The 27034-nt window shown below is 34.7% G+C and overlaps 1 protein-coding gene across 3 annotated transcripts in view; it reads right to left on the bottom strand.

The window, feature by feature from the left end:
- Positions 1–27034, bottom strand: part of LOC126883101 (medium-chain acyl-CoA ligase ACSF2, mitochondrial-like) — a 91652-nt gene that overhangs the window by 30196 nt on the left and 34422 nt on the right. For all 3 annotated transcript variants that reach the window (XM_050648345.1, XM_050648346.1, XM_050648343.1), the window contains exons 5-7: positions 23164–23405; positions 10693–10858; positions 1949–2196 (exon numbers count right to left, since the gene is read on the bottom strand). In XM_050648345.1, coding sequence (XP_050504302.1) covers positions 1949–2196; positions 10693–10858; positions 23164–23405 — 656 coding nt within the window. The remainder of the gene's footprint in view (positions 1–1948; positions 2197–10692; positions 10859–23163; positions 23406–27034) is intronic.

Raw genomic sequence — 27034 nt, 5'->3', positions numbered from 1 at the left:
ATTTCTGTTTTCTGCTAGTCCCATGTAGAAAACACAGCCCTTATAGTTAGCAGGGTGATCTTGTTTGCATAGTGCACACTTAGGCCGGAGTGTTTCTAGGTTTTTTACAAGATTTTGTATCATGCTGTTCTCCACATTTGACGCAGTAGTGTGGTTTAGTGCAATATGTTTTACTATGGCCGTAAGCTTGACAACGCATGCATTTGATGATTGAGTTTCTCTTCTTTGGTGCTTCCACTGCTATTTTGGTGTGACATAAAAATTCTAGATTAAATATGTCTTTGTTGTTACTCTTGGGTTCAAGGTCTATGAAAAATAAGGATAAGGGTTCCTTTGTTTTTTTGTGTCGGACGTTGGTTATATTGCGAACTTTATGGCCGGCATTTTCTAACTCCTTTGTTATATCTGTTGTGGGTTTAGAGTGATGGATATGTCTTATTACCACTCTGTAGGCACTTCTTCCTTTATTTGGTAAGTGTGGTGAACGATTTTTTCGTCTCGTAAATGTCTTACCAGTTGACGATAGGTATCTATTGTATGTGTTATAACTTTGACAGTGTCGTTTGGTAGGGTTCTGGTATAGTAGGTTTCTCTCTGTATAATTTGTGCAAAGTTATCGAGCATATCTTTAAAGTTTTTGACACCATATATTATGAATATTGGAGGTGGTCTTGCTACCGGTACCTTCTATTGTGTTTCTGTTTCAGCGTGTTCAGTGTTCTCGTCGTTTGATAATGCACTGTATCGATTTTGTATTTTTGTTGGTGGTGAACTGGACGAATTAGAATCGGTATTTTTAAATTTACGTTTTTTGACTACTTGCCATGAGTTCTTATTTTGGGCTTCTTTGTCTTCGTCTTCGCTAAACTCAATATCCGAGTTTTCTGAATGTATATTTTCAAGATTTATCTGTCTTTTTGAGGTCTGCTCTGCAGTGGATGGGTTGTTTTGGACGTAGCACATTGGTTGTGATTGTAGTGGAAATTGTTGTAGTTGTGCTGGAAAAATGAATTGATTTTATGGAATGTTTGCTATAGGAGTATTTGCCTCTTGACAGTAGTAAACGGAATTTGGTGCATTTTCGAAAGTGTTTTCTGGGGGCGGATATTGTTTGGGAGTTAAGTACATGTTCCTGGATGTATATTAATAGTGGACCTGTTGTTTACCTACAATTTCTGCTAATACCACAATAGACACTGGTTGTATGTATTCCGTATGTGTGAATTGTTCATTGTAGAAAAAACAGAATTTGGTACGTCACTGTCACTTCACTATTTATTTTATAATTATATATTTTTTTGCAGATTCAACTGCTGAAGTTAGATAAACCTAATTATCATACAAAACGTCAAGACGAACTCAAACAGTATGAATAACGAATTCGAACTGTTTCAAGAATGTCTTTAAATCACAAAATTTGCAGAGAACTTTGAAATGTGTGTTCAAATATTGGCAGTTATTCTAACATTTTAAAATACAGAAAAAATATTTGCGGCACAAATTTAAATCTGGTCAAGTATTTTTACGACGTAAATATTTGTTTTGTGTGTGGTACCGCCGAATCCACTTAGCGACAAGTGGATAATCAAGTCCACATTAACATTGCTGTGCGCTGAAAATTTCTTTCAAGTCGTCTGAAAAACCGACAGCACGACGGACAGCGTGTGTTGTTCGTAGCGAAAATATTTTGCGTTAGTCCATGCGGCACACAATCCACATCAACAAAAAGTTCAACGCACACGAGCAAATTTGTGTCAAATACAACGTACAACATAAATTTTTATTGATGTGGATCCGCCTTAAGACTCAATGGTGCCTCGCGTATGTGTCGTTAGCTGAGCTTAAGGTACGTCTTAAGTTTAAAATCTGTTGGTGCAACCAGGCTTTAGAGACCTAAGACTTAAGTAGAAAAACCAATTTATGGCCAAATCTTATGATATAGTCTTACCCAGTATGGTACCATCCGTCTTTATCAAAAACGTCCGAATTCTCGCCGTCCAGGTAGCTTTTTACAACGGAATAACCCCTGACGTAGAGTTCTCCAACCGTTCCAAAAGGCACTATCCTGCCCTCTGGATCGACTACCTTAGCTTCTAGGTGGTCCATCAGATGTCCGACGCATCTGGAGGTGTAGTCAATCTGATCATTTCTAAGCGGCCATGAAATGGCTAGAGCTTCTGTAGCGCCGTATCCATCCTAAAAAATTAGTTGATTATGTAATTTAAATGAGTAAATACAATAAATACAAATACATAACAAATGAGGTACACAGTGAATGTCTGTATATAGAACGTGCAGGGGCTAAAAACACAAATAGTCCGGGATCCCAGGTCCATATTCACCATTTATTACTAACAAGCTAATATTTCGTGAGTGGTTTAATTTTGACGAGGTGCCCAACTTTTTTCCTTACAACAATTTCCGGTTGTGGTAGCTAACAAGGGTAGCAGGGATGAAATAAATAAGTTGATTTGACGATTCTCAAAAATTTATTACTAACTGGTTGTTTTTATGTTTATTTTCAAGATAATTATCTCAATTAACCGAAAAAATGATTCACTAAGAGATATCTTTAAGAACAACATCCCGATAGCTATGAAACGGAAGACATTTGACCAATGCGTTCTTCCTATTATGACATACGGAGCAGAAACTCTCACGCTCACAAAAACAACAGCACTAAAGTGCGAGTAGCACATAGGCGTATGGAAAGACCGATTCTCGGCGTCACAAAAAAAAAAGACAAAAATAAGGAACCAAGACCTAAGGAAAAGAACAGGTATCACTGATGTCGAACGTATAGCCAAGCTGAAATTGACTTGGGTCACATAGCGAGACTAAAAGACTCAGGATGGACCAGAAAACTAATTGACTGGCGCCCAAGAGAAGACAAATGCAGCAGAGGACGACCACCAAAACGCTGGATGGACGACAATAAACGAATATCCATGAAATGGCAACAATAAGACGCACAGAGCCGTGGAGAGTGGCGAAAAATGGGAGAGACCTATGTTCAGTAGTGGACAGAAGAGTTTGCATTTAACGAGATCATGAAAAATCATTACTAACCATCTGATCTTTTTTGTGTTGATTAGTTAATATTTATATAATAACACCTACATTAATGACTAACTAAGAAATTACAGTAATGTACAAGTAACCAAAATTATCTATATTTGGGTGTCACATGCAGCAGCTTAAACTTATTAGTTCCTATGTCTATAAATAGTTTACTTTGTTGTATATTCACTTTGCAATTTCTATAAATTGTTGCAATATATCGATTTTGTTTTTTTTTCTTTACTTTATTAACTTATATTTTGTATTTATGTATATTTTTTTTATATTGACGATTTATCAAATTTCAGAAAATTGTATTTGTTATTGTTATTGTTAGATATTATTTATTTATTTTTTCTGACTTTAATTAAGCTTTGTCCATAAAATTTGTATTTTCAGTGACAATAAAGCATATTTCTATTCTATTCTATTCTATTCTATTGTCCTACAAATTGTGTTGTTAGTCCTACGTTACAAAAGTTGTTAATACCACAAGACAATATTTTTATTATTGTAGTAACTGTGGGATAAAGGTATCACGTGATAGGTAGGTAAGTGTATTTTTCATACAAATAAAACAATGTCCTACAAGAGAACAAGTATGTATAGCTAGTCCGACAAGAATCGTCATGCGCACAAACAAATGTGATGAAAAGGCCTATGCGTCTATATTCGTTGCTAACACCCTGTAAACAACGCTGTGCGTATATGCCTACTTGTACCAGTGTAACTCAGTTTTAACATCAGAAAATAAATTGATTTTTAATTTCATTAATTTCAAATATGTATTTAATTGGAGGACCGGAATAACGGACCAAGCAATTTGTTGGACAACGTGTTAAATTATATAAATTTAATCAACAGAAAAAAAAATCAGCTGGTTATTAATTATTTTTCATGATCTCGTTAATGATACATGTTGGAAAGGGGGACTCTTTGATAAGACCTTGTATTTTGTAGGACAAATATTGTTTCGGTTAATTGAGATAATTATCTTAACAAAAAAACCCAATAAATTTTTGAGAATCGTCATATCAACCTATTTCACCCCTGCTACCCCTGTTACCTACCACAAACAAAAATTGTTGCAAGGACAAAAGTTGGGCGTCTCGTCAAAATGAAGCACCTCAGAAAAAATTAGCTTGCTAGTAATAAATTATGAAAATGGACCTGGGATCCCGGACTAAAACTGGCAAACTCTCAATTAGAAAGATAGTTCACAAGATACAACATTGAAATCGATGAACTAGCTGAAACACACTGGCTTGGAGAGGTCAATTTCTAAACACAAAATGGCAACTATATAATATTTCTCTGGTAGTGAGTCCCAGAATTTCAGTGGTATGGCTATTTTGATTTCAAAATCAGTTCTTCAGTTCCCAGCTGTTATACAACGATGTATACTATCTCCGCAACTGTTTAATATCTATTGAGACATCTTAATAAATCGCCACAAAATAAACAATATACTAGTTTCCTTGTCAACAGCCAAGGAGACCTGATTGAACTCATAAATCTGGTAGAAAGTGAGAGTAAAAGGTTTGCTCTGGAATTGAATATAGCAAAGAAAACAATCACGATAGTAGATAGACAACACAACAATCATGTCAATCATCCACATAAACCAAAACTGACCGGTTTGATGTTGTAAACTGATTCTTGTATCTGGGATCATTAATTACAATCATGAACGCTCCAGGAGGAGATAAATTGTAGATGTGATGTAGCCGTAGCCAATATCGCCATGTAGAAGATGATCAAAACATAGAAAGAATCCAATATTTTAAAAACCCTAAAAATGAGATTGATCAACACATTACTCTTTACAGTACTGACATATAGATGCGAATTTTTGGTCAGAGAGGTAAGACAGAAGAAAGATAGACGTCAAGGGAATGTTATGCTGGAGATGAATGTTGTGAATTCCATAGACCGACCGTAGAACAAATATTGATATTAAACAACAACGAAATATGAGTAAAATATTCTCAGGAAACATCCTACCATAACAATAATTGAAATATTTGGATATGTCATGAGGTCGGACATAGACAATATGGAGACACTCATCATTTAAGAAAGATCACAGGAAGTTGCAAACGACCTATGTGTAGTAGTAATGGCCAGAGATAGACATCTGTAATAGAAATACATATTAAGAATAATTAAGATGTACTTTAAGGGGATGGGTACGTAGTTTCTGCTCCAATGCTGTTCAAATGGGATTCATCTTTTTCGAATCCTGAGAAAACTAATAAGTATTTTTGAAAAAATTAAACGCATAATGAAAGATTACATTATTAGCGAGGGCCGAAAGTCCCTGAGAACTTCTATAATGTTTATTTTAATAAGTTACAGGGGTGAAAAACTAAGAGAAAATTTAGTGTGATTTTTAATTTCAAATAGCTCATTAGAAATAAACTTTTTATTTATTCTAAGGGACTTTTGGCCCTCAGTAATAATTTAGTCTTTCATTCTGCGTTTAAATTTTTCAAAAATATTTATTGGTTTTTTCAGGATTCGAAAAAATGAACACAATGTCGGTGGTCATATTTTCCAAATCTATCTTTGTCATACAACGCACTTAGTCGAATAGAATATTGTCAGCTTATTGTGAGTCAGACAGAGACAATTTTAAATATTTGACATGGCATCGGGAATATTTTCCAGTTGTTCATTAAATAATATTGATAGTGTACTTGATAAATAATTGATTTAAGACGTGAATTTAATAAAAAGTTATTTATTGTGTATTATTTATGGAAGATCCAAGCAGAGAATACACCTGGATATATTCAGTGATTCAAGTATTTTGTTGTTAAAGATGTTCAAAATTGTAAGCGTTTCATAGTAACAATATATTATTAAAAAATCACTTTATCACTTTTCCTCTTTTCTCGATTGATTATTAGTTTTTGTATAATTGATAAGCTTGTCTAACACCAAAGCGTAGAAACGAAACCTTGACCGTTGAAATTGCGACGTTGCCGTTGTGAGTAGAGTTTCGGGATAACCACAGAAAATAACAACGGATAATAAACAAACAAAATAAATACGGTAGACGCTGTCTTCTCTGCACTGTTGAGGTGGAAGACAGTGTTTGGCGCCGGAAAATGGAAAAATTAGAGAGTGATGACACACATACAGAAGGAGGACACACATACAGAAGGAGGGTCAAAAATTGATCAATTAATAATAATGATGAGCCTCCTTACCGATGACATTAAGGAAATAAAAAGAAATCAAAAAGAAAGTAAGGAAACAATAGAAAAGCTCATTATGGAAAACAGAGAGCTGAGAAAAGAAAATGCAGAACTGAAAGAAGAAAATAAAGAGATCAAGGAGGGACTCAGAGAAATAACAAAAAACATGGAAGTTATGGAAAAACACCGACGAATAAACAACGTAGTTATAAGCGGCCTAACAATAGGCACATATGAGCAAGCACGGTTAAAAGGAAAAATCAACAATTTCATCAAACACCACTTAGGAATAGAGGTGAAAATAAGAAATGCTCACAAGCTAGGCGAAAAAACATGTCTAATTGAATTAGAAAACCAAGAGGGAAAAAGAAAAATAATGGAAAAAAAGTACAAGCTAAAAGAAATTAAAGAGCACAAGGTATATATCAATGAAGATACAACCATAAAAGAACGAGATATACAGAAAACAATTAGAAACATTGCCCAGGAAGAAAGAAATAAAGGAAATGAAGTCAAAATTGGAGTAAAAAAAATATGGGTAAATAACATCGAATGGAAGTGGAACGACAAAGAAGGCACAATGATCAAAACAGCATCAAAAAACTAACAAATAACTGTACCATAGGAATAACGTTGACGAAACAAGCGCAGAAAAAGGATAGTGATAATACAAAAAAAGGAAACAAGAGGAAAAAAACAAAAACCGGACCAAAAAACAAGAAAACATGTCGAAAAGAATACTTACTTTTAGGAACATGGAACGTAAGAGGCACATATGGCGAAGGTAAACTTAAACATCTTGCGAGAGAAATCGAAAAGTTCCAATTTGACATAGTAGCCTTGCAGGAGACGAAACAGCTGGGAAATGATATATTAGAAATAGAAGATACATTGTTTTTTAACAGCGGTGGAAAGAATCGAATATTAGGCACAGGTTTTATGATAAGAAAAGAACTAAAAGAAGCAATAGTAGAGTTTAAACCGGTATCAGACCGCATATGTACTATCAGGATCAAAGGAAAATACCAAAAAATCACCCTCATAAATATTCACGCTCCATCCGAAGAAAAAGATAATGATGTTAAAGAATGTTTCTACAGTGAACTAAACAGAACAATCGAAAGTATACCCAGATATGATATGAAAATTATTTTAGGCGACGCTAATGCCAAAATAGGGAAGGAAGAAGTGTTTAGACCGACAATAGGAAAGCATAGCAAACACAATGAAACTAATAAGAACGGACAATTTCTCATAGATTTCGCAAGAGAAAAAAATTTGATCATAATGAGCACATATTTTGAAAGAAAAGAAATACATAAGGAAACATGGATATCGCCAGATAGAAAGACTAAAAACCAAATAGATCACGTGCTGATTGAAAAAGAAGAACAGCAATGTATAAAGAAGATAAGAACATACAGAGGACCAGATGTCGACTCCGATCAGTACATGGTGGGCATCAAAATGAAACAACTGATACCAGAAAACAAAAACAAAATAAAGGTAAAGAAATATATAAATAAACCAATTCGATTAGCAACAAAGAAAGAGCAAGAAACGTATGGGGAAACAATGGAAAGAGAACTAAAAAAGATACAAATAGAAGAACGAACAGAAAATAACTGGGACATCATAAAGCAAGTAATGAACAAAGCAGCAAAAGAGTGTAATAAACAGGAGAATAAAAAGAGAAAGGAGTGGTTCGACATAGAATGCCAAAACGAAATAGAACTAAGAAAATCATTAAGGATGGAAATGATAATGAAAGAAACGACAGAGACGAAGAATAAATATATAGAGCAAAGAAATAAAGTAAAGAGATTGCTGAGAGAAAAGAAGAGAAAACACGTAGATATTAAGCTAAAATAAATAGAAGAGAACTACAGAAATAAAGAAATAAGAAACCTGTATCAAGGTGCCAGAAATGAGAAAAGAGGATACCAACAAAAACCAATATTCGTTAAAAACAAAGCGGGGAATAATATAAGCGGTGAAGCAGAAATAGTAGAGAGATGGAAAGAGTATTTTGACGAGTTACTAAATGGCAAGAATAAGTCAAACCAAAGAGAATACATGGAGGCAGAAGAAGGAAATGAAAACTTAGAAGACATAGAAGATAATTCACCCAGCAAAGAACAAATCGAGGAAATCATAAAAGATTTGAAGAATAACAAATGTCCTGGAAGCGATAATATAACAGCAGAGATGATGAAATATGGTGGAAAATTGCTACATGAGTGGATATACAAGATCATAAAAGAGATATGGAGAATAGAACGGATACCAAAAGATTGGAAGGAAGCAATTATTTGCCCATTACACAAAAAAGGAGACAAAACAGAATGTAGTAATTACAGAGGAGTAGCATTACTAAATACCATATATAAAATCTTATCAAAATCCATAAAAGATAAACTTGAAAAAGAAGCTGAAAATATAATAGGTGAATATCAGTGCGGATTTAGACGAGGAAGAAGCACAACGGACCAAATATTCGTAATCAGAGAATTACAAGCAGAAAGCTATGAACACAACCTACCAACGATAGCGCTATTCATCGATTTCCAGCAAGCGTACGATAGAATAAAGAGGAAGAATTTAAAGCAGGCGCTTGAGGAATTGGGAGTTAGCAGAAAGTTACGCAACATGATACATATTACGTTAGAAAATACAGAAAATAGAGTCAAAATAAACAACCAATCATCAGACACATTTATAGTAAATGAAGGAGTAAGGCAGGGCGATCCTTTGTCATCATTACTCTTTAACTTATGCCTAGAAAAAATAATGCGAGAAGCAAAAATCAATAGAGAAGCACTCCTATATCAAAAACGACACCAAGTTTTGGCATTTGCGGATGATGTGGTGTTGCTTGCAAGAGGAAAAAAAGAGCTACAGGAAATAGTACAGAGAATAGTAAAAGCAGCGAAGAAAATGGGACTCCACATAAATGAAACTAAAACAAAATGTATGGAATGGACAGATGGTCAGTTCAGGAATGGACAAAAGCTTAAAGTAGAAGTAGAAGAAGGAACATCATACGAATTCGAAATGGTAGAAAGATTTACATACCTAGGAGCAATAATATCACGTAAACCGAATATTAAAGAAGAAATACAAGCTCGAATAATGGCAGGCAACAAAAGTGTACATGCGCTTAATGGAATGTTGAAAAGCAAGTTTTTTATCAAGAAAGGCAAAAATACAGTTATACAAAACAACTATCCAACCAATAGTAACATACTGCAGTGAGACATGGACAATGACAAAAAATGAACAAAGTTTACTGGAGATCTGGGAACGGAAAATCCTGAGGAAGATATATGGAGGAATAATAAGCGACGGTTTATGGTTAAGAAGATCAAATAATGAGTTAAAGGAATTATACAATCAACCTAATATAATAGGAGTGATAAAGGCACAGAGACTTAGATGGCGAGGTCACATAGAAAGGATGCCGAACGCGAGGACTCCAAAAAGGGTACTAAACTACAACATAGCCTCAAAAAAGAGAAAAGGAAGACCGAAAAATAGATGGAAGCAAGAGGTCGAAAAAGATATGGAAAAAATGGGGTTAGAAGGTCAGAGAAGAAAAATTAATAACCGGAAGGAATGGAGAAAAATCACATACCAAGCCAGAGAAGATCTAGGTACCTAAAGAAAAGTAAAAATGAAGAACGAACAAACTTTTCAAGCCATGGGCCTCTAAGGCCTTTAGTGCTATTATATATATATATATATATATATATATATATATATATATATATATATATATATATATATATATATTGTGAGTCAGACAGAGACAATTTTAAATATTTGACATGGCATCGGGAATATTTTCCAGTTGTTCATTAAATAATATTGATAGTGTATTTGATAAATAATTGATTTAAGACGTGAATTTAATAAAAAGTTATTTATTGTGTATTATTTATGGAAGATCCAAGCAGAGAATACACCAGGATATATTCAGTGATTCAAGTATTTTGTTGTTAAAGATGTTCAAAATTGTAAGCGTTTCATAGTAACAATATATTATTAAAAAATCACTTTATCACTTTTCCTCTTTTCTCGATTGATTATTAGTTTTTGTTGTACAGTAGATAAATTATTACAATCACTGAATACATGGTTAGTGAAAAAATTATCATATTAATTAACTGAACTAATAATTAAGGCAATTAATTATACAAGTAACAGTTATCCAAGAACACTCAAAATCCAAAAGCCATCTTTAAAGTTAATGATGATATTGTCAAGTAAAGTTTACATATCCATACCAGTGAGAATTTTACTACACGTAATTTGCCGTGTAAAGATAGAAAAAGTAGGGATAGCCGTAAAATATTTGCGAATTATGTACTGATGGCCTTAATGGATTTTGTATTTAATGTATTTGTTGTTTTACTAAATTTTTACTTACAGCTAATCTTCCCACATCTAGAATCTGGATTACTTTTTTAAACAGCTTTTCTGATCCTGGTGCACCTCCGCAATGGCATTCATCGATCTGAATTGGAAGGCTTTTAAGACTTTGATACTTGACCAAATCTGCTAACATGGTGGGAGTTCCCATGATCACAGAGCAACTAAAAGTTAGAAAGTTAGTTGATTATACACAAAATTTGGTCATTTTTGATGAGTCTAAGTTCCTAAACCTGTTGTCCGATTTAAGTGACCATTTTACTATGTTATAGCCTTATTCATTAGCAATATCAATGTAATAATTGTAATGTATGCTACCTGTAACAGTTATGTTACTTCCCACCTCTACAAATCTATCTATGACCAACTTCACAGATAACCTACAATATGTAATTCAGATATTAGCATATGTTCATTTAGTATAATGAATAAAGGTTTTCATGCCGTCTAAATTGTTTAATATTCTTAGATGTGGACACCACATAATATGGCGACGAGGATAAATAAGCAGTAGACAATTTTACAAGCAAGGCGCTTGAATAAACGTTTTATTTAGTATTTGCAAGGTGCAAAATGGAAGGTGCAGTATTTCCTTCAACTCAAGTGAGTGTTCTAAGGGGCGCAATAGGCAGCTTACAAGAGTACCGGATAGGTACTGATTGGAATATATACCAGGAGAGGTTAGAGCAATATTTTATTGCAAATTATGTAGAGAATGATATAATGGTTCCAGTATTATTGACAATAATTGGTGATAAGGCCTATGAAATATTAAAAGGATTGTGTGACCCAGTTTTACCTAAGAATAAGACTTTCGATGAACTATGTATCCTTCTACAAAAGCAATTCACTAAAAAAGTTTCTGTTTTTAAGGAACGAATAGAATTTTATTCTTTGAGACAAGCTGAAAAGGAGTCCGTGGCAGACTTTTACGTAAGAATTAAAAATAAAGCAATAGATTGCAAGTTTGGGGCTACATTAATCAATGTTTTAAAAGACAAATTCGTTTGTGGTGTGAGAAAGGGACCAGTCCTGGATCGCTTATGTGAGGAGGATCATAAAACAACCTTAGAACATCTATATGAGTTGGCGTTGAGAAAAGAAGCTGCAGCAGTAGAAGCCAACACTTCAGTTCCAGTAAATAAGATATCAAGCACCAGTGTTAACCAAGGCAGAAATAGAGAAGCACGAGAAGGAGGTTCAGGAGGTTTGTATGGAGAGTCCAAGTGTAATGCGTGTGGAGGAATAAAACATGACTTTAGAAATTGTAAGTACCGAAAATATAGTTGTAAGATCTGTCGGAAGGTTGGCCATCTGGCTAAAATGTGTAATAAAAACAAAGGAAAAAGTACTCATTATGTAGAACCTGTAGAGAGTGAAAATTCTGATTCAGAAAATGTACAAGATTTTGATTTTGTAAACATGTACCATACCTCTTTTGATAATGTTAATAATGGTTTTATAAAACCACACAAGGCAAATATGTTAATTAATGATGTACTATTTTAATGGAACTGGATTCAGGCGCAGGTATCTCTGTCCTTCCTGAAAATATTTATATCAGATATTTCAAAACCAGTGCATTACTTCCAACTAAAGTTAGACTCAGATCATTTGATGGAAGTATTATTACACCTTTAGGTGAGATTTTCGTAACTATTCAATATAATAATGTTAGGGTAGATAACTGTAGGTTAATTATAATAAAAAATGGAACAACAGCCTTAATTGGTAGAGATTTAATGAAGACATTTAATTTCGAGATTAAATTACCGGGAGTTCCTAACATTAATATAAATAAAATAGATCAGGATGCAGAGATAGCCAGGTTAGTAAAAAAATATAGTTCTCTCTTTAGTAATGAATTAGGGCATTATAGGTTTGAAAAAGTTGACTTAAAAATGGAACCAAATGCAAAACCTATATTTTGCAAACCAAGGCCATTACCTTTTGCTTTTAAAAGGGATGTTAATGCAGAATTAGATGAACTTGAAAGTAAGGGTGTCATTACCTTGATTGAAAATGATGAATGGGGCACCCCACTGATTCCCATTGTCAAGGAGACAGGCAAAATCCGTGTATGTGCTGACTACAAAATAACCGTAAATAAATTTCTAATTGATGTCAAGCATCCATTGCCAAGAGTGGAGGAGTTATTTGCAGCCCTCCAGGGTGGGCACCTTTTTACAAAACTTGATTTCAAAAATGCTTACAACCAATTGGAGCTAACGGAGGAGACAAAAAAACTTTTAAGTTGGAGCACACACAGAGGTATTTATCAGGTAAACAGGCTACCATATGGTACAAGACCGGCCTGTAGCATTTTTCAAAAAATTGTAGAAAAAGTTTTGTTAGGTATTCCAAATGTTATTAATTTCTTAGATGATATTGTGGTAACAGGTCCTAATAGAGAGGAGCATCTAAAAAATTTGGAAAATGTCTTTAATAGACTTCAGAAGGCAGGCTTTAAATTAAATTTAGATAAGTGCATGTTTTTCCGGCCTGAAATAAGGTATCTGGGGCATATTATTGATAAGGAAGGGTTACATAAAGATCCAGGAAAAATTAAAGCCATTATTGAGTGCCCCAGACCCCAAAATATCTCTGAAGTTAGGGCATATGTCGGGATGATCAATTATTATGGTCGTTTTGTGGCCAACTTATCAACAGTACTGGAGCCATTGTATAGGTTATTAAGAAGAGATGAACGTTTTAAGTGGACTTCAGAGTGTGAGAATGCATTTTTAAAGGCAAAGAGGGAAATTTCTTCAGGTGCGGGCCTTCCACACTATGATCCACAGATGGACTTAAAATTGGTTTGTGATGCTTCCAGCGTGGGCTTAGGTGCTGTTTTAATGCATGTGTATCCAGATGGGTCAGAGAAGCCAATCAGTTTTGCTTCAAGAGTGTTAAGCAAACATGAAGCTAAGTATTCCGTTATACACCAAGAGGCTTTGGCAATATATTGGGGTGTACAAAAATTTTATCAATATTTATTAGGGAAGCATTTCTTTTTATGTTCTGATCACAAACCACTGATGGCCTTATTCGGAGAGACAAAGGGCATTCCGCAAATGGCAGCAGGGAGACTGCAGAGGTGGGCACTATTTTTAAGTGGATTTCATTACACCTTTAAACATATTAAGGGAGTAGAGAATAAAACATCTGATGGACTTTCACGCTTGCCTCTTTCCATACCTAAGGAGGTACAAAGTGATGTTGAGTTTGATTATTTTAATTTTCTGGTAGAGGATAAATTACCAGTTACCGCTGTAGAAATAATTAAAGGAATACGGTCAGACATCTGTTTGAGCAAAGTTTTTAAGTATGTAAGAGATGGCTGGCCAAAAACAGTTCCAGATGAATTGAAAGCATATGCTAACAGGGCTAATGAGCTTACCATTGATAATAATTTAATTATGTGGGGGTATAGGGTAGTGGTACCTTCCAAGTTTCATAAACAAATCTTACAGGAATTGCATAGTACTCATAGCGGAATAGTTCGAATGAAGACAGTAGCAAGGCAATATTTTTGGTGGCCTGGCTTAGATGGAGATATTGAATTGTTTGTAAAATCTTGTGAAGCATGTTTAAAGAATACTACAACTCCACGGAAGGCACCTTTAATTAAGTTCCAAGAAGGAGCTCATGTGTTTGATAGAATTCACATTGATTTTTTAGGACCGTATCATGGGAAGAATTATCTTGTTATTACAGATGCATACTCGAAGTGGCCCGAGGTATATGAGATGTCAAAGACTGACTCAGAACATACCATCGGTAAACTTCGAGACTGTTTTGCCCGATTTGGGTTGCCAAATCAAATTATTTCAGATAATGGTCCACAGTTTAATTCAGAGGAGTTTCAGCGATTTTGTAAAAATAATGGCATTATTCATAAAACTTCAGCTCCTTATCATCCAGCGACAAACGGAGCGGCCGAAAACTCAGTTAAAACCCTAAAATATGCAATAAACAAAATGTTAACAGGCTCCCAGAGCAAGAGTATATCTGAGTTGATTTCAAAATATTTATTTTCTTACAGAACTAGTCCTCATTCAGTGACATTTCAAACTCCTGCCTATCTCATGTTTGGGCGTAAAATTAAAACCAGATTTGACTTTTTGACATTTAACGATAAGACATTGAGAGCTAGAGAACAACAGATAAAATACCATAAAGGTAATAGGGTGGTAGAATTTATAGAAGGAGAAGATGTTTATGTTAGGGATTACAGGGTAAATGCACAAAAGCCTAAATGGGCAAAGAGTAAAATAGTTAGAAAATTAGGACATCAAACATTTCTATGTCAGCCTTTAGATAATCCAAGTCTTGAATGGAAAAGACATTTGGACCAAATTGTTAAATGTGGTCATTTTTACGATGAAGAAATATCTAAAATTTCTGATGAAAAGGATAGAGATACGTGTGATCCACTAAGTTCAGTTCCAAGTACTTCTGTAAGTTCGCCATTACCTTTAAGTGAAACTGAAGCTTTGGTAACCTTAAAAAATACCAGTGAGACCCAAGGAGTGTCCGGTAGTGTTGAAACCGAATTTTCGAGTGAAGATATCAGTGCGGTTCCTTCGTCAATTAAAGACAGTGCATCACAATCAACCGTTGGGTTGCAGTCACCTAATATTAAGGAAAGATTGAGAAGAACCATCAGACCGCCTGATCGTTTAGATTTATGATTAAGACTATGACAATGTGGTTTTTATATTCGGATCTTGGTGTGGAGGGATGTAATGTATGCTACCTGTAACAGTTATGTTACTTCCCACCTCTACAAATCTATCTATGACCAACTTCACAGATAACCTACAATATGTAATTCAGATATTAGCATATGTTCATTTAGTATAATGAATAAAGGTTTTCATGCCGTCTAAATTGTTTAATATTCTTAGATGTGGACACCACAATAATAGTGTTGCTAGACATGTAAATTGTCATTGTATACCGGGTGTACGAATCAAACTGTGATTTTTTCTCAAAGTTCGCATCACCCTGTGGACTATTCTGGCATTTATAAAATACTGAAATTAAAACCCAACTATACCCTCAGGTTTTTTTAACATTCTTTTTTTAGATTCATTCGCTTATGTTCGATAATAAAAAAGTTAGGTACTTTAACAACTGGCCATGTTCGTCATCACTACAGGGTGTTCCTAAATAAATGCGACAAACTGTAAGGGGTAATTTTACATGGGAAAATAATGACATTTTGCTTTATAATAATATGTCCGCAAACGCTTCGTTTCCGAGATACGGGATGTTCAATTTTTTTTACAAGCTGACGATTTATTTATTGCTTTAACACCAGTTGAAATATGCAAATCAAATTTGGTAGGTTTTAAGACGTAGTTATTGCACATTTTTTGACATACAATTAAGAATTTAATATTCATCATTGGCGTGCAAACGGGTATTATGTCGGTTCATATTGGTGGGTTTTAAGACGTAGTTATTGCACATTTTTTGACATACAATTAGGAATTTTATATTCACCATTGGCGTGCATACGGGTAATATGAACCGTCATAATACCCGTTTGCACGCCAATGATGAATATTAAATTCTTAATTGTATGTCAAAAATGTGCAATAACTATGTCTTAAAACCCACCAAATTTGATTTGCATATCTCAACTGGTTTTAAAGCATTAAATAAATCGTCATTAAGCAAACTGTCATTATTCTCTTATGTAAAATTACCCCTTAAAGTTTGTCGCACTTATTTAGAAACACACTGTACTGATGACGAACATGGCCAGTTGTTAAAGTACGTAACTTTTTTATTGTTCAATATAAGCGAGTGAATCTAAAAACAGAATGTTATGAAAACCTGAGGCTATAGTTGGGATTACGTTTCAGTATTTTATAATTGCTAGAATAGTCCACAGGGTGATGCAACTTTGAGAAAAAAACACAGTTTGATTCGTACACCCGGTATGCAATGACAGTTTACCTGTCTAGCGACAATATTATTACAGATACATATTATTACGATATTGTTAATGAATGGCTACAGCATGTTAAAAAAATCACTTAAATCGGACAACAGGTTTAGGAAAAGGAGACATCAAAAATGACCAAGTTTTTAAGTGGATTGATTTTTTTGCACCTGAGTGTACATTTGAGAAACAAAAACAACTTAGTCTTAGTTTTTCTTTATCCACATAACATCACTCCGAATACATGATATGGTTATAATATACTCAATAAATATATAGAATAATAATTATATTAATAAATTTGATATGATAGCATTTTAAAATCTAGTACTACAAAAACTGAAGTACCAGCTTTTCATCTCAACGACAGGCTGGCAAACAGAGAATTAAAAGTGTATTTTAACAACAAACTATTGAAACACAAACACAATAAATATGTACCCGAAATACCTTGGGGTTACTCTAGGCTCTAGACAGAACGCTCACATTCAGAGAATAGGTACCAGACGAATACAGCAACAACACTAAAAACACGTAACAATATAAATAATACAGTACAACCTGCCATATCCGGACCTGTCATATCCGGACCTCCCCATATCCTGACGGTTCTGCGCCGTCCGGATCTACTGAAATCTACCGAGAAAGGCAATCCTGCTGTTGGACAGCGCACTAAAAAAATATAAGAGATGGCGAAATAATGTATTATAAAATCTATAAAACGTGTATATCGACGAAAGTTATTGACGGCGTTGATTACTGGAATGTATGAAGGAGAAAACGTTTCAGAGACTGTAAAAGAAGTAGTGGTCTTGATATCCGGATTTTTTCATATCCGGATCGGTCTGTCACCACATTGATCCGCATATGACAGGTTTTACTCTACCTACAGAAACTCTGCGGCACTACAAGCATCTGTTCCTTAACATCAATCTTAAAATCCTCTACTCTTAGCCTGATATATCCGGTGGCAGAATCCTGTGCACCGGTGCGGTTAAAAATAGCAGGCGTACCCACCTGGTCGATATTCAGCTTCTAGTCCACATCGACATCCCCGATATTCTTGGAAGCCGTCTCAGAACCAGGTTACCTCCTCTGAAATCCATTCAAGCTCTGCAGCAATCCAATTTTGACTTAAATGCCCGATAAAGAGAAGAATAGGAAAGTAAGACAGATGCACATTATCATAGTCTACCGGACATCATAGATGAACATGGCGAATTTAAACGTCCTTCATCAGAACATCAGAACAAACTGTGGAAGATTTGCGAACTTCCTCTACAGATAGGGTAAAATTCCTTCGTCTTCTTGTGACTGTGGTGCCACAAGACAGATGATCAGGCACATAGTACAGGACTGCGCACGTAGAGCATATACAGGCGACCCTACAGACTTTGTAATGACACCCAAGGGTCAATAGAATGTATAAAAAACTGGATATCTGTTTCAGTGGCGGCTCGTGACCTCAGTATACGGGTAGGCGACACATATAGTGTATAATATATGTACTGTTGTGATCTTACTTTTGAAATCTAATGATGTTCTCAGATGTAATTTATTTTAATTAATTAATCAATAATTATCTCATTAATCAAACAGATCAAATACCAATCTAGTGTCAATCTCAGGGCTAAATTATAATATCAATTACTTACTTTCGTGGCTTCAAAGTATTTCTCAGTGGGTTCCTAATCGGGATAGATAAAAGAGAGGAAAATAATACACACATACGGATTTCAATTAGAAATTATAAAAATCGTTTTTTTTTCTAAATGGCAATAACTGCTTAATATTTCTAATATCTTATCTTTTTATCTTTATTTAATACAACAATTACAAAAATAGGAATCTTAATTCTTTTTGTCTCCAAATTTATTTTATTTATAATGAACTATTATGATTTATCAGTAACAAATTGATTGAGGTTTGATGAAATTTTTATAGTGATTGTGTAGCTCAATTTTCAATGTGTTATTTAATACACAAACCATACATTCATGTCATAACAAAATAGACTGACCTTTACTGATGATTTGACAATGTCTTCACACAAAACACGTTTCCTATTGGCTTGGGTCGCGATCCAAAGACTCGTCCAAGTCTTCCAGTAATGCCTCTGCTCCTTTGAAAACTAAGCCTCGTACAGCCCTCGTTCCTGCCTTCTCCTGATGCCGTGTTCTACCTTTTTCAAACACTTCAACAAAACCGGGATACTCTAGACTCAAGAAGTTATATACTATCTCGACTCGGCCTATCACTCGTTCCACGATATCTTACTTTTTATTTTTTTAAAGACAAAACTAACCAACCCGGCGTTTCACTTTTTTGTACACTCTTCTCGAAAACTGGACTTCGCCTCTCCATCGCTAAAAACACACTGACTCTCATTGCTCATTCATTCTCCTCCTTCCAAAATACCCCTTCCAGCATTCAAAAATCAACCAATCCCAAGCAACTTTCAATTATCCGTATTTACCAACACAAACTTTCCTTTTTCTAAATATTTTAATGGATTTCAAGAAAAAATAATATTCCCCATTTCAATTTTACTTTCCACATTAATCCTCTTTACAAATTTAATAACCTATTATCTTATTTACTAGAATATGAGTTATCGGTGGTTATTGACAACCTTTCCAAGAACACTTTCTTTTTAAACATCACTCTAATTGTTTTCTTGAGTCGTATTGTTCCTGGGGTTCGTAAACACTTCTCCGAAACACTTTCTTAAAAACTACCTATACAAAATTTGTTTTATACAGGGTGTTCCAAATTTACATGACCGCGGTCGAGAAAAACGAAAACCTTTATTTTTATTTGAATTTTAAATATAACTATAGACTTTTATTTCTTATGTCAAATAGGAATATAACAGTACGTACCTATATAGGTACAAGGTGTTTGGTAAATAATGGGCCATAGCTTAACCTTACATTCCTGAGCTTAAAATTGGTCGATTTAAGCTAACTTACCTTAGTACCAAAGTTGATAATAACCGAAATACAGGGTGTCAAACTTAAACTTTTATTTTATTTTTATTCTTGAACATTTGCTGCAAACATGGGATAACAACACGAAATTTGGTAAGCGGGGGTTTTTTGGGATGAGAAAATCTAAATTTGCCACCAAAAATGATGTATTACCCAGAGGGCGCTACATACGTCTTTCAGCGCTCATTTAATACGTTCAATTTTTTTATCTCCCACTCCATGTACTTTTTGACTCAACATTTTTATTCTCTTAATATTTTTAAAAGGTATACTACATTCATCATGATCTAGATGCAGTCGCTCATTCTACAAGAGACGTAAGAGAGGTGTTTTCACAGCTCGAGGAGGAAACAGGTAACCTGGACCTTCGAATAAATGAAGAGAAGACGAAATATATGCTGGTGACCAAAAATCCAAGACCAAGAGTTAGGCAGAACGTAACTATTAATGACCACAACTTTGAAGTAGTAAAAGAGTTTAAATATCTGGGAGCAGTAATCACAGAGGACAATCACATAGAAAAAGAGGTCTCAGCAAGAATAGCTGCGGGAAATATAGCATTATACTCCCTATCATCATTATTAAGATCTAAGCTGCTGAAAAGACAATCTAAATTAAGACTGTACATGGACTCCACATCAGCGGGAAGTAAATAAATTGCTGATATTTGAAAGGAAAGTCCTCATAATGATATTTGGTCCTCAAAGAGATAAATTGACAGGAGAATGAAGAAGGCGCCGCAATGCTGAATTGGTGACTCTATATGGTACTGAAAACATCGTCAGACATATAAAAGCTAATCGGATAAGATGGGCAGGTCATGTAGTAAGATCAGAGGAAGACAGAGTGCTAAAGACAGTGTTCTTCGAGAGACCAGACGGTAGAAGATCAGTGGGCCGTCCCAGAAAAAGATGGAAGGATGATGTTGAAACCAATCTATCTAGGATTGGGGTACAACAATGGCAAATCGAAGCGCAAGATCGCAGACGATGGAGGGCCATAGTGGATGCGGCGAAGACTCACCCCGAGTTGTAAAGCCAGTCAAGAAGAAGAAGACTACATTAATTTCGCTAATCTCAACTGTTTTCGAGATAAACGCATTTTAAGTCTGCGATATAACATAATTTTTGCATATCATTGTAGTTAGACCCGAAAAATAAACTTGAAACCATAATAATTGTGCCAGTTCTCATATTTATGTCATTGCATCGTAAATTCCATTTGAAGAAATTTGAGATACATTTTTGTAAATTTTTATGATTTTAATTTATTTTTCGGGTGTAACGACACTGATATTATGCAAAAAATTATGTTGCCTCGCAGATTTAAAATGCGTTTATCTCGAAAACGGTTGAGTTTAGCGAGATGAATATAGTATACCTTTTTTAAGTAAAAATATTAACAGAATAAAATTTTTGATTTAAAAAGTATGTAGAGTGGGTAATAAAAAAATTGAACCTATTAAATGAGCGCTGAAAGGCGTATGTGGCGCCCTCTGGATAATACATCATTTTTGGTGGCGAATTTAGATTTCTTGTCCCAAAAAATCCCCGCTTTCCAAATTTTGTATTATTATCCCATGTCTGTTAGGAAATATTCAAGAATAAATAAAATAAAAGTTTAATTTTGATACCCTGTATTTCGGTTATTATCAACTTTCGTACTAAGGTAAGTTAGCTTAAATCGACATATTTTGACCACAGGAATCTAGGGTTAAGCCAAACACCCTGTATACAGTGTGTCGCATTTAAGATGAAGACACCCTTATATTTCGGCTATCAAAATAAATACAGATTTGAAATTTTGCAGTCATTCATTTTGATGGTTTACATTTTTTAAGAGATGTAAGAATATGGGTATACCGCTAAATGATGATAACATGCTATACACTCTATGTTTTGCGGATGATCAGATTCTTATGGCCCAGGATTATCACGATATTGAATATATGACCCGAAAAATCATAGAAGAGTACCGGAACTGGGGTTTAGAAGTGAATACCAAGAAAACGGAATATATGTGCGTTGGAGGTATACAGCAGGATCTAGCGTTGGAAAATGAAATAACTATTAATCACTGTCAGGAATATAAATACTTGGGTCTTACAATTACACAAGATGGAACGTTGGACAAGAATATCCAAGAAAGGTGCACACAAGGAAGGAAAGCTATCGCATTATTGAACAAAATCCTATGGGACCAAAGTATCTCCAAAGAAAATAAACGTAACATCTATAACAGCATTGTTAAGAGCATTATAACATACAGCAGCGAAGTTTGGCCACTTAAAGAAAAATCCGAAAATATGCTCAGAACAACTGAAATGGACTTCTGGAGAAGATCTGCTGGTATATCAAGAATACAAAAAATCAGAAATACAAGAATATTGGAGATAATGGATGTAAAGCATACAATAATGGACGATATAAAAACAAAGCAACTAAGATGGTTTGGCCACGTACAACGTATGGAAGAAGACAGATTACCCAAGCAAGTGCTACGATGGGCACCAAAAGGACGGCGGAAGAGAGGAAGACCTAGGAAAAGCTGGATAGAAGGAATCCATAGGGAAATCGGAGAAAGAGGCTTGAACGAAGACATGTGCTACGATCGAGAGCAATGGCGATTGGGAATCGGAAGACGTCGTAGAACGTTATAAACCGATTATTATATATATATATATATATATATATATATATATATATATATATATATATATATATATATATATATATATATATATATATATATATATATATACATTTTTTAAGATAGTCAACTGAAATTTAATTGTAAACCCGGCCTACTACGAATTCACAAACAGGACGAATTTTCAATATTTTGTTTCGCGTTAGAGATATCGCAAAAAATTATTCGGAAAATTGTTATAAATATTATTCTAACCCCACATACGAAATTTCATGACAAAATTCGAACTTTTCGTTCTTTTCAGAATTGGTAGTTAGGATTCTAAAATATGCAATTGGCAGTCCGAAATGCAGCTCGGCACAACCAATGTCAAAGGGGCAAAAAAATCTAGCCTACCTATAGCCCGAAAATATTGGAAATGCTCGCCACCACGGCCAGGCAAGCGACAATATTACAGCGCTGTGCTTAGCGTAAAGAGTGAGACAAATGCGAATTCTGTTCGGCTACTTTTAAAAGCGCCTGTCCTAGGGTAGAGCCGTCGTAGTAGCGCTACGCTACGGGGAGCGTACAAAAATTATTACAACTTCGGAGATGAATTAAAAAGTAGCTTTGTTTTATTTTAGATTTTTAGATACTTAGGTATTGTATCAAAATTTATAAATTACAGTTTGAAATAAGTAATTTACATTAATAAATAATTTATTATTGTGCATTTGAAGAGGTTGGGCAGCGCCTACCTTGCCTACCCTGACGGACCGCCCCTGAATCTGTTTGTGATGTATTTTATAATGCATAAATCAATCTAAATTTATTTACCTACTCGGTGATGTAAGCCGTGCGCTAAATAAATAAATATAATTATTAAAAAACTTACTGATCGATGCTAATCGCCTCTAATGTACTCTCTGAGTTGTAATAAAAAGAGGGCAGCACCAATGTGTTGCCGTAATTGAGGCTGATTAAGGTGAATCCCATGCCAAATACATGGAATTGGGGTAAGACGAAGCAAACTCTTGTTGGTCTTCGGTCTGAAGCAACTCTCATACCAAAAAATATGACTGTATTATAAATTTGGAAATGTGTCAAACCAACTGGTTTTGGATTGCCGGTGGTTCCCTGAAGAGTAAGTACAAAATTAGTCTTTGAGAATTATAAGAGAAGGTTTATAACTATTTTTGGATTTTTGCATGAATTTAAATAAAACACAAAAACATTTTGCCACTTAATAGTCATTTATGATATAAGTGTTAAAAGTACAATTTTAAGGCACGCATGTGAAAGTTTGCAGAATGAGCGAAGCGAATTCTGCAATTCACATGAGTGCCTTAAAAATGTACTTTTTAACACGTATATCATACAATATTTTTTCTACAAACGTCTTGTATATCAACAATTATAATTTATTCATTCTCAATTACACGAAAATATCTACAAAAACTTTTACCTGAACTTGACTGACATTCCATTTTTATATTTTTCTTGACATTACATCAAAACTGCCTATACTGTCAATACGTAAATCATAACAACTATAGAATAACATCTTACTTTTATTGTTGTATATTCTAACAAATTTTAATAGTTTTTTTCTACAAACATTTTAAACATGCAATAATACAGTTTAAATTAAATTTTAAAAAACCTTTTAAACCACCTTTTTCAAATTGCGCAAGTTGTACTATTAATATTAATGTTAATAAATGAAAAATAAATATTTTGACGTTTCACAATTTGACAATCCACTTTTAACTGCAGTGCCCTAAAAATTTTAAAGCACTAGTGCTTTAAAGTAGCATTTTTAACGCTCCTTATAGAGTGCTATAAATTGCATTTTTAACACGGTTGTAGAAAATAGTTATTTTCCTAACAAGTGCAGAAAGTCATTCTTTTCCGCAGGCGACTGCAGTTTGCCGAACGACGCCAAGCGGGAGTTCGGCAAGCAGTCGAGTGCGGAAAAGAGACTTTCTGCAAGAGTTAGGAACAATCTTTTTTCTAAGAGTCTTTAAAAAATTACCAAATCTTAATCAATTAATTTAATTAATATGAATATACATACACAAATTAATTCTTTGACAAGGTTGTCAAAACCAAACTTTCAATATAATTAGTTAGCATGACGACGATCTTGGTTTCCATGACGATTATTCAAAACGACTGTTATTGTCTACCGATTTGACTTTCGAATATTATGTCAAAATAATTTTATTTCATCGAATTGTCGCGTTAATTTCATTAAAACAGGAACACAATAAGATATATTTGAAATAAATTAGTAAATAATATCTAAATATTAGTTTATTGCATGTATTATAATTACTTTAAGGCCATATTAACATATCTAAATTAACACGCGTGCGAAAAAGTAAAAACCGCGTGCGGAAAAGTAACACGCGTGCGGAAAAGTAACACGCGTGCGGGAAAGTGAAACTTTCTAAACTAAAATGCGTGCGCAAAAGTAGACATTTTTGCACGCTCGTAGAAAAATGTATTTTTTGCGATATATTTAAATTTAATAATATGGACAACTACATTTTTTCAAATCCAAGGTTTTAAGTTTATCGTACTTGTGTAATCTTGTGATTATTTCATGAAAATAATGAAACAGTAACAATACATCCACCGAAATACAAAGATCAGCATCTATAAAACCTTAATTTGACCAATAGCATGCTATGGCAGTGAAACATGGGTCCTGAAAGAAACATCCAAAAACAAACTCGGCACATTCGAAAGGAAAGTATTGAGGAGAATACTAGGACCTGTGAGGGAAAACGGAATCTTCAGAAGTCGACACAACAACGATCTGTATCAACTTTAAAAGGCAACACCCCCGTCAGACTTCATTAGAATACAAAGATTGCAATGGGCCGGGCATGTGATAAGAATGGGAGAGGATAGGCTACCAAAAAGAGCACTGAATGCTAGATGCAGGGAAAGAGACCGGTTGGAAAGCCAAGAAAGCTCTGGAAAGACACAATAACCAGCGACGCACAAGCTCTTTTAGGAGTCCGTGTATGGAGAAGAGCAGCCACAGACAAACAAGGGTGGAGGCAGAAAATAAAGAAGGCCAAGGCTCAATTTGGGCTGTAGTGCCGTAGAAGAAGAAAAAGCTAACAATATGATGAGAAAACCAAAGCTATACCAATCAACAGAGGAGTTCGCCAGAAAGAGGTTATTTCACCAAAGCTATTCAAACTGGGACTGGAAGACGTGTTCAAAGACATTAACTGGGTAGACGAAGGAATAAATATTAATGGAAGAAAACTTAGTCATTTGAGGTATGCTGACGACATTGTACTATTCGCTACAAGTTTCGAATAATTACAGACTACGATGACGCAGCTATTTCAAGTTTCGGAAAGAGTAGGTCTTAAGATGAACTTGGAAAAAACAAAAATAATAACGAATACACCCAACATTAGAAAAATAACGTTGAATGACATTTTAGAAACAGTAAGTGAATACATCTACCTGGGACAGATAATAAAAGTCAACAAAGAAAATAAAACTGCGGCAATTACCAGAAGAATAAGGTTAGCGTGGGCAGGTTTTGGAAAACTGAGTTGGATCTTGAAAAACACTAAAATAGAACAATATTTGAAAACCAGAGTTTACGATCAGTGTATTCTCCCTATTAGGCCTGGATCCCGCGTACCAAAAAAAGTTGATTAATATCAAGCTGAAAATTTGTTAATAGCTTAACGATGTCTAGTCGGACAAACTTTGATATACGGGATCACTGGAACAGGGGAAGTTTTAATTGTGGAACAGTTTAAAAATTTGGAACGTCAGATTACGAAAATGCCCCATGTATTTTGTCGAACAAAACTTCCAATCGCTTTGTTCCCGTTTCATTAAACTCCCATGCAAATTATCACCTACTGAACTGTCATTTGACATGTTCTTCGTGTTGGACTCATTAAAATACCCAGTTGAAGATAAATACAAGTCTGATTTTTGCATGAGAGTTTAATAAAGTGGTAACAAATCAATTGGAAGTTCTGTCCGACAAAATACATGGAACGTTTTCGTTGTCTGACGTTCCAAATTTTTAACCTGTTCCACAATTAAAACTTCCCCTGTCCCAGTGTTCCCATACATCGAAGTTTGTCCGAATAGACACCAGAGGTGTAACCAGGATGGTCTTAAGGGGGGGTGACAACTACTTGATGGTCTCTCGGAAGTACGGAATAGTAATAGTGTTAAGCGTATAGAGCTCAAAGTACATCCAAATGGGGGGGCGTTATAACCCCCAAACCCCCTGGTTACGCCTATGCTAGACACCGTTAAGCTATTAACAAATTTTCAGGTACGCGGGATCCAGGTCTATATGTATACTTACCTATGGTTTACAGACGTGGATACTCACCAATGCCAATATGGATAAAATAGTAAATGCACAAAGAGCGATGGAAATATCAATGCTCAAGGTGAGGCTTATAGGCAAAAAAAAACAAATAAATGGATTAGAAGCTAAACCAAAGTAAAATACGAAAGAGAACATGCTGCCAAATTAAAATGGAGTTCGCGGGATACAATCCCCGACTTAAGGATAAAAGATGGAATCACGAAATACAACAATGGAGACCGTGGTTAGGAAGAAGAAGCAGAGGAAGGCCACAAATGAGATGGGCTGATGACATAAAGAAGTTTGGAGGACACAACTGGAAACAAGTGGCTCAAAATAGAAAACACTGGATTGAATTTGCTTGTACTCGACATCGAAATAAAAAGTTAAAACTAAA

This window comes from Diabrotica virgifera, chromosome 4 (assembly GCF_917563875.1).
Source record: "Diabrotica virgifera virgifera chromosome 4, PGI_DIABVI_V3a".
NCBI lineage: Eukaryota > Metazoa > Arthropoda > Insecta > Coleoptera > Chrysomelidae > Diabrotica > Diabrotica virgifera.
The sequence above is the reverse complement of the archived record's forward strand: the minus strand, read 5'-3'. Positions and strand labels throughout refer to the sequence as shown.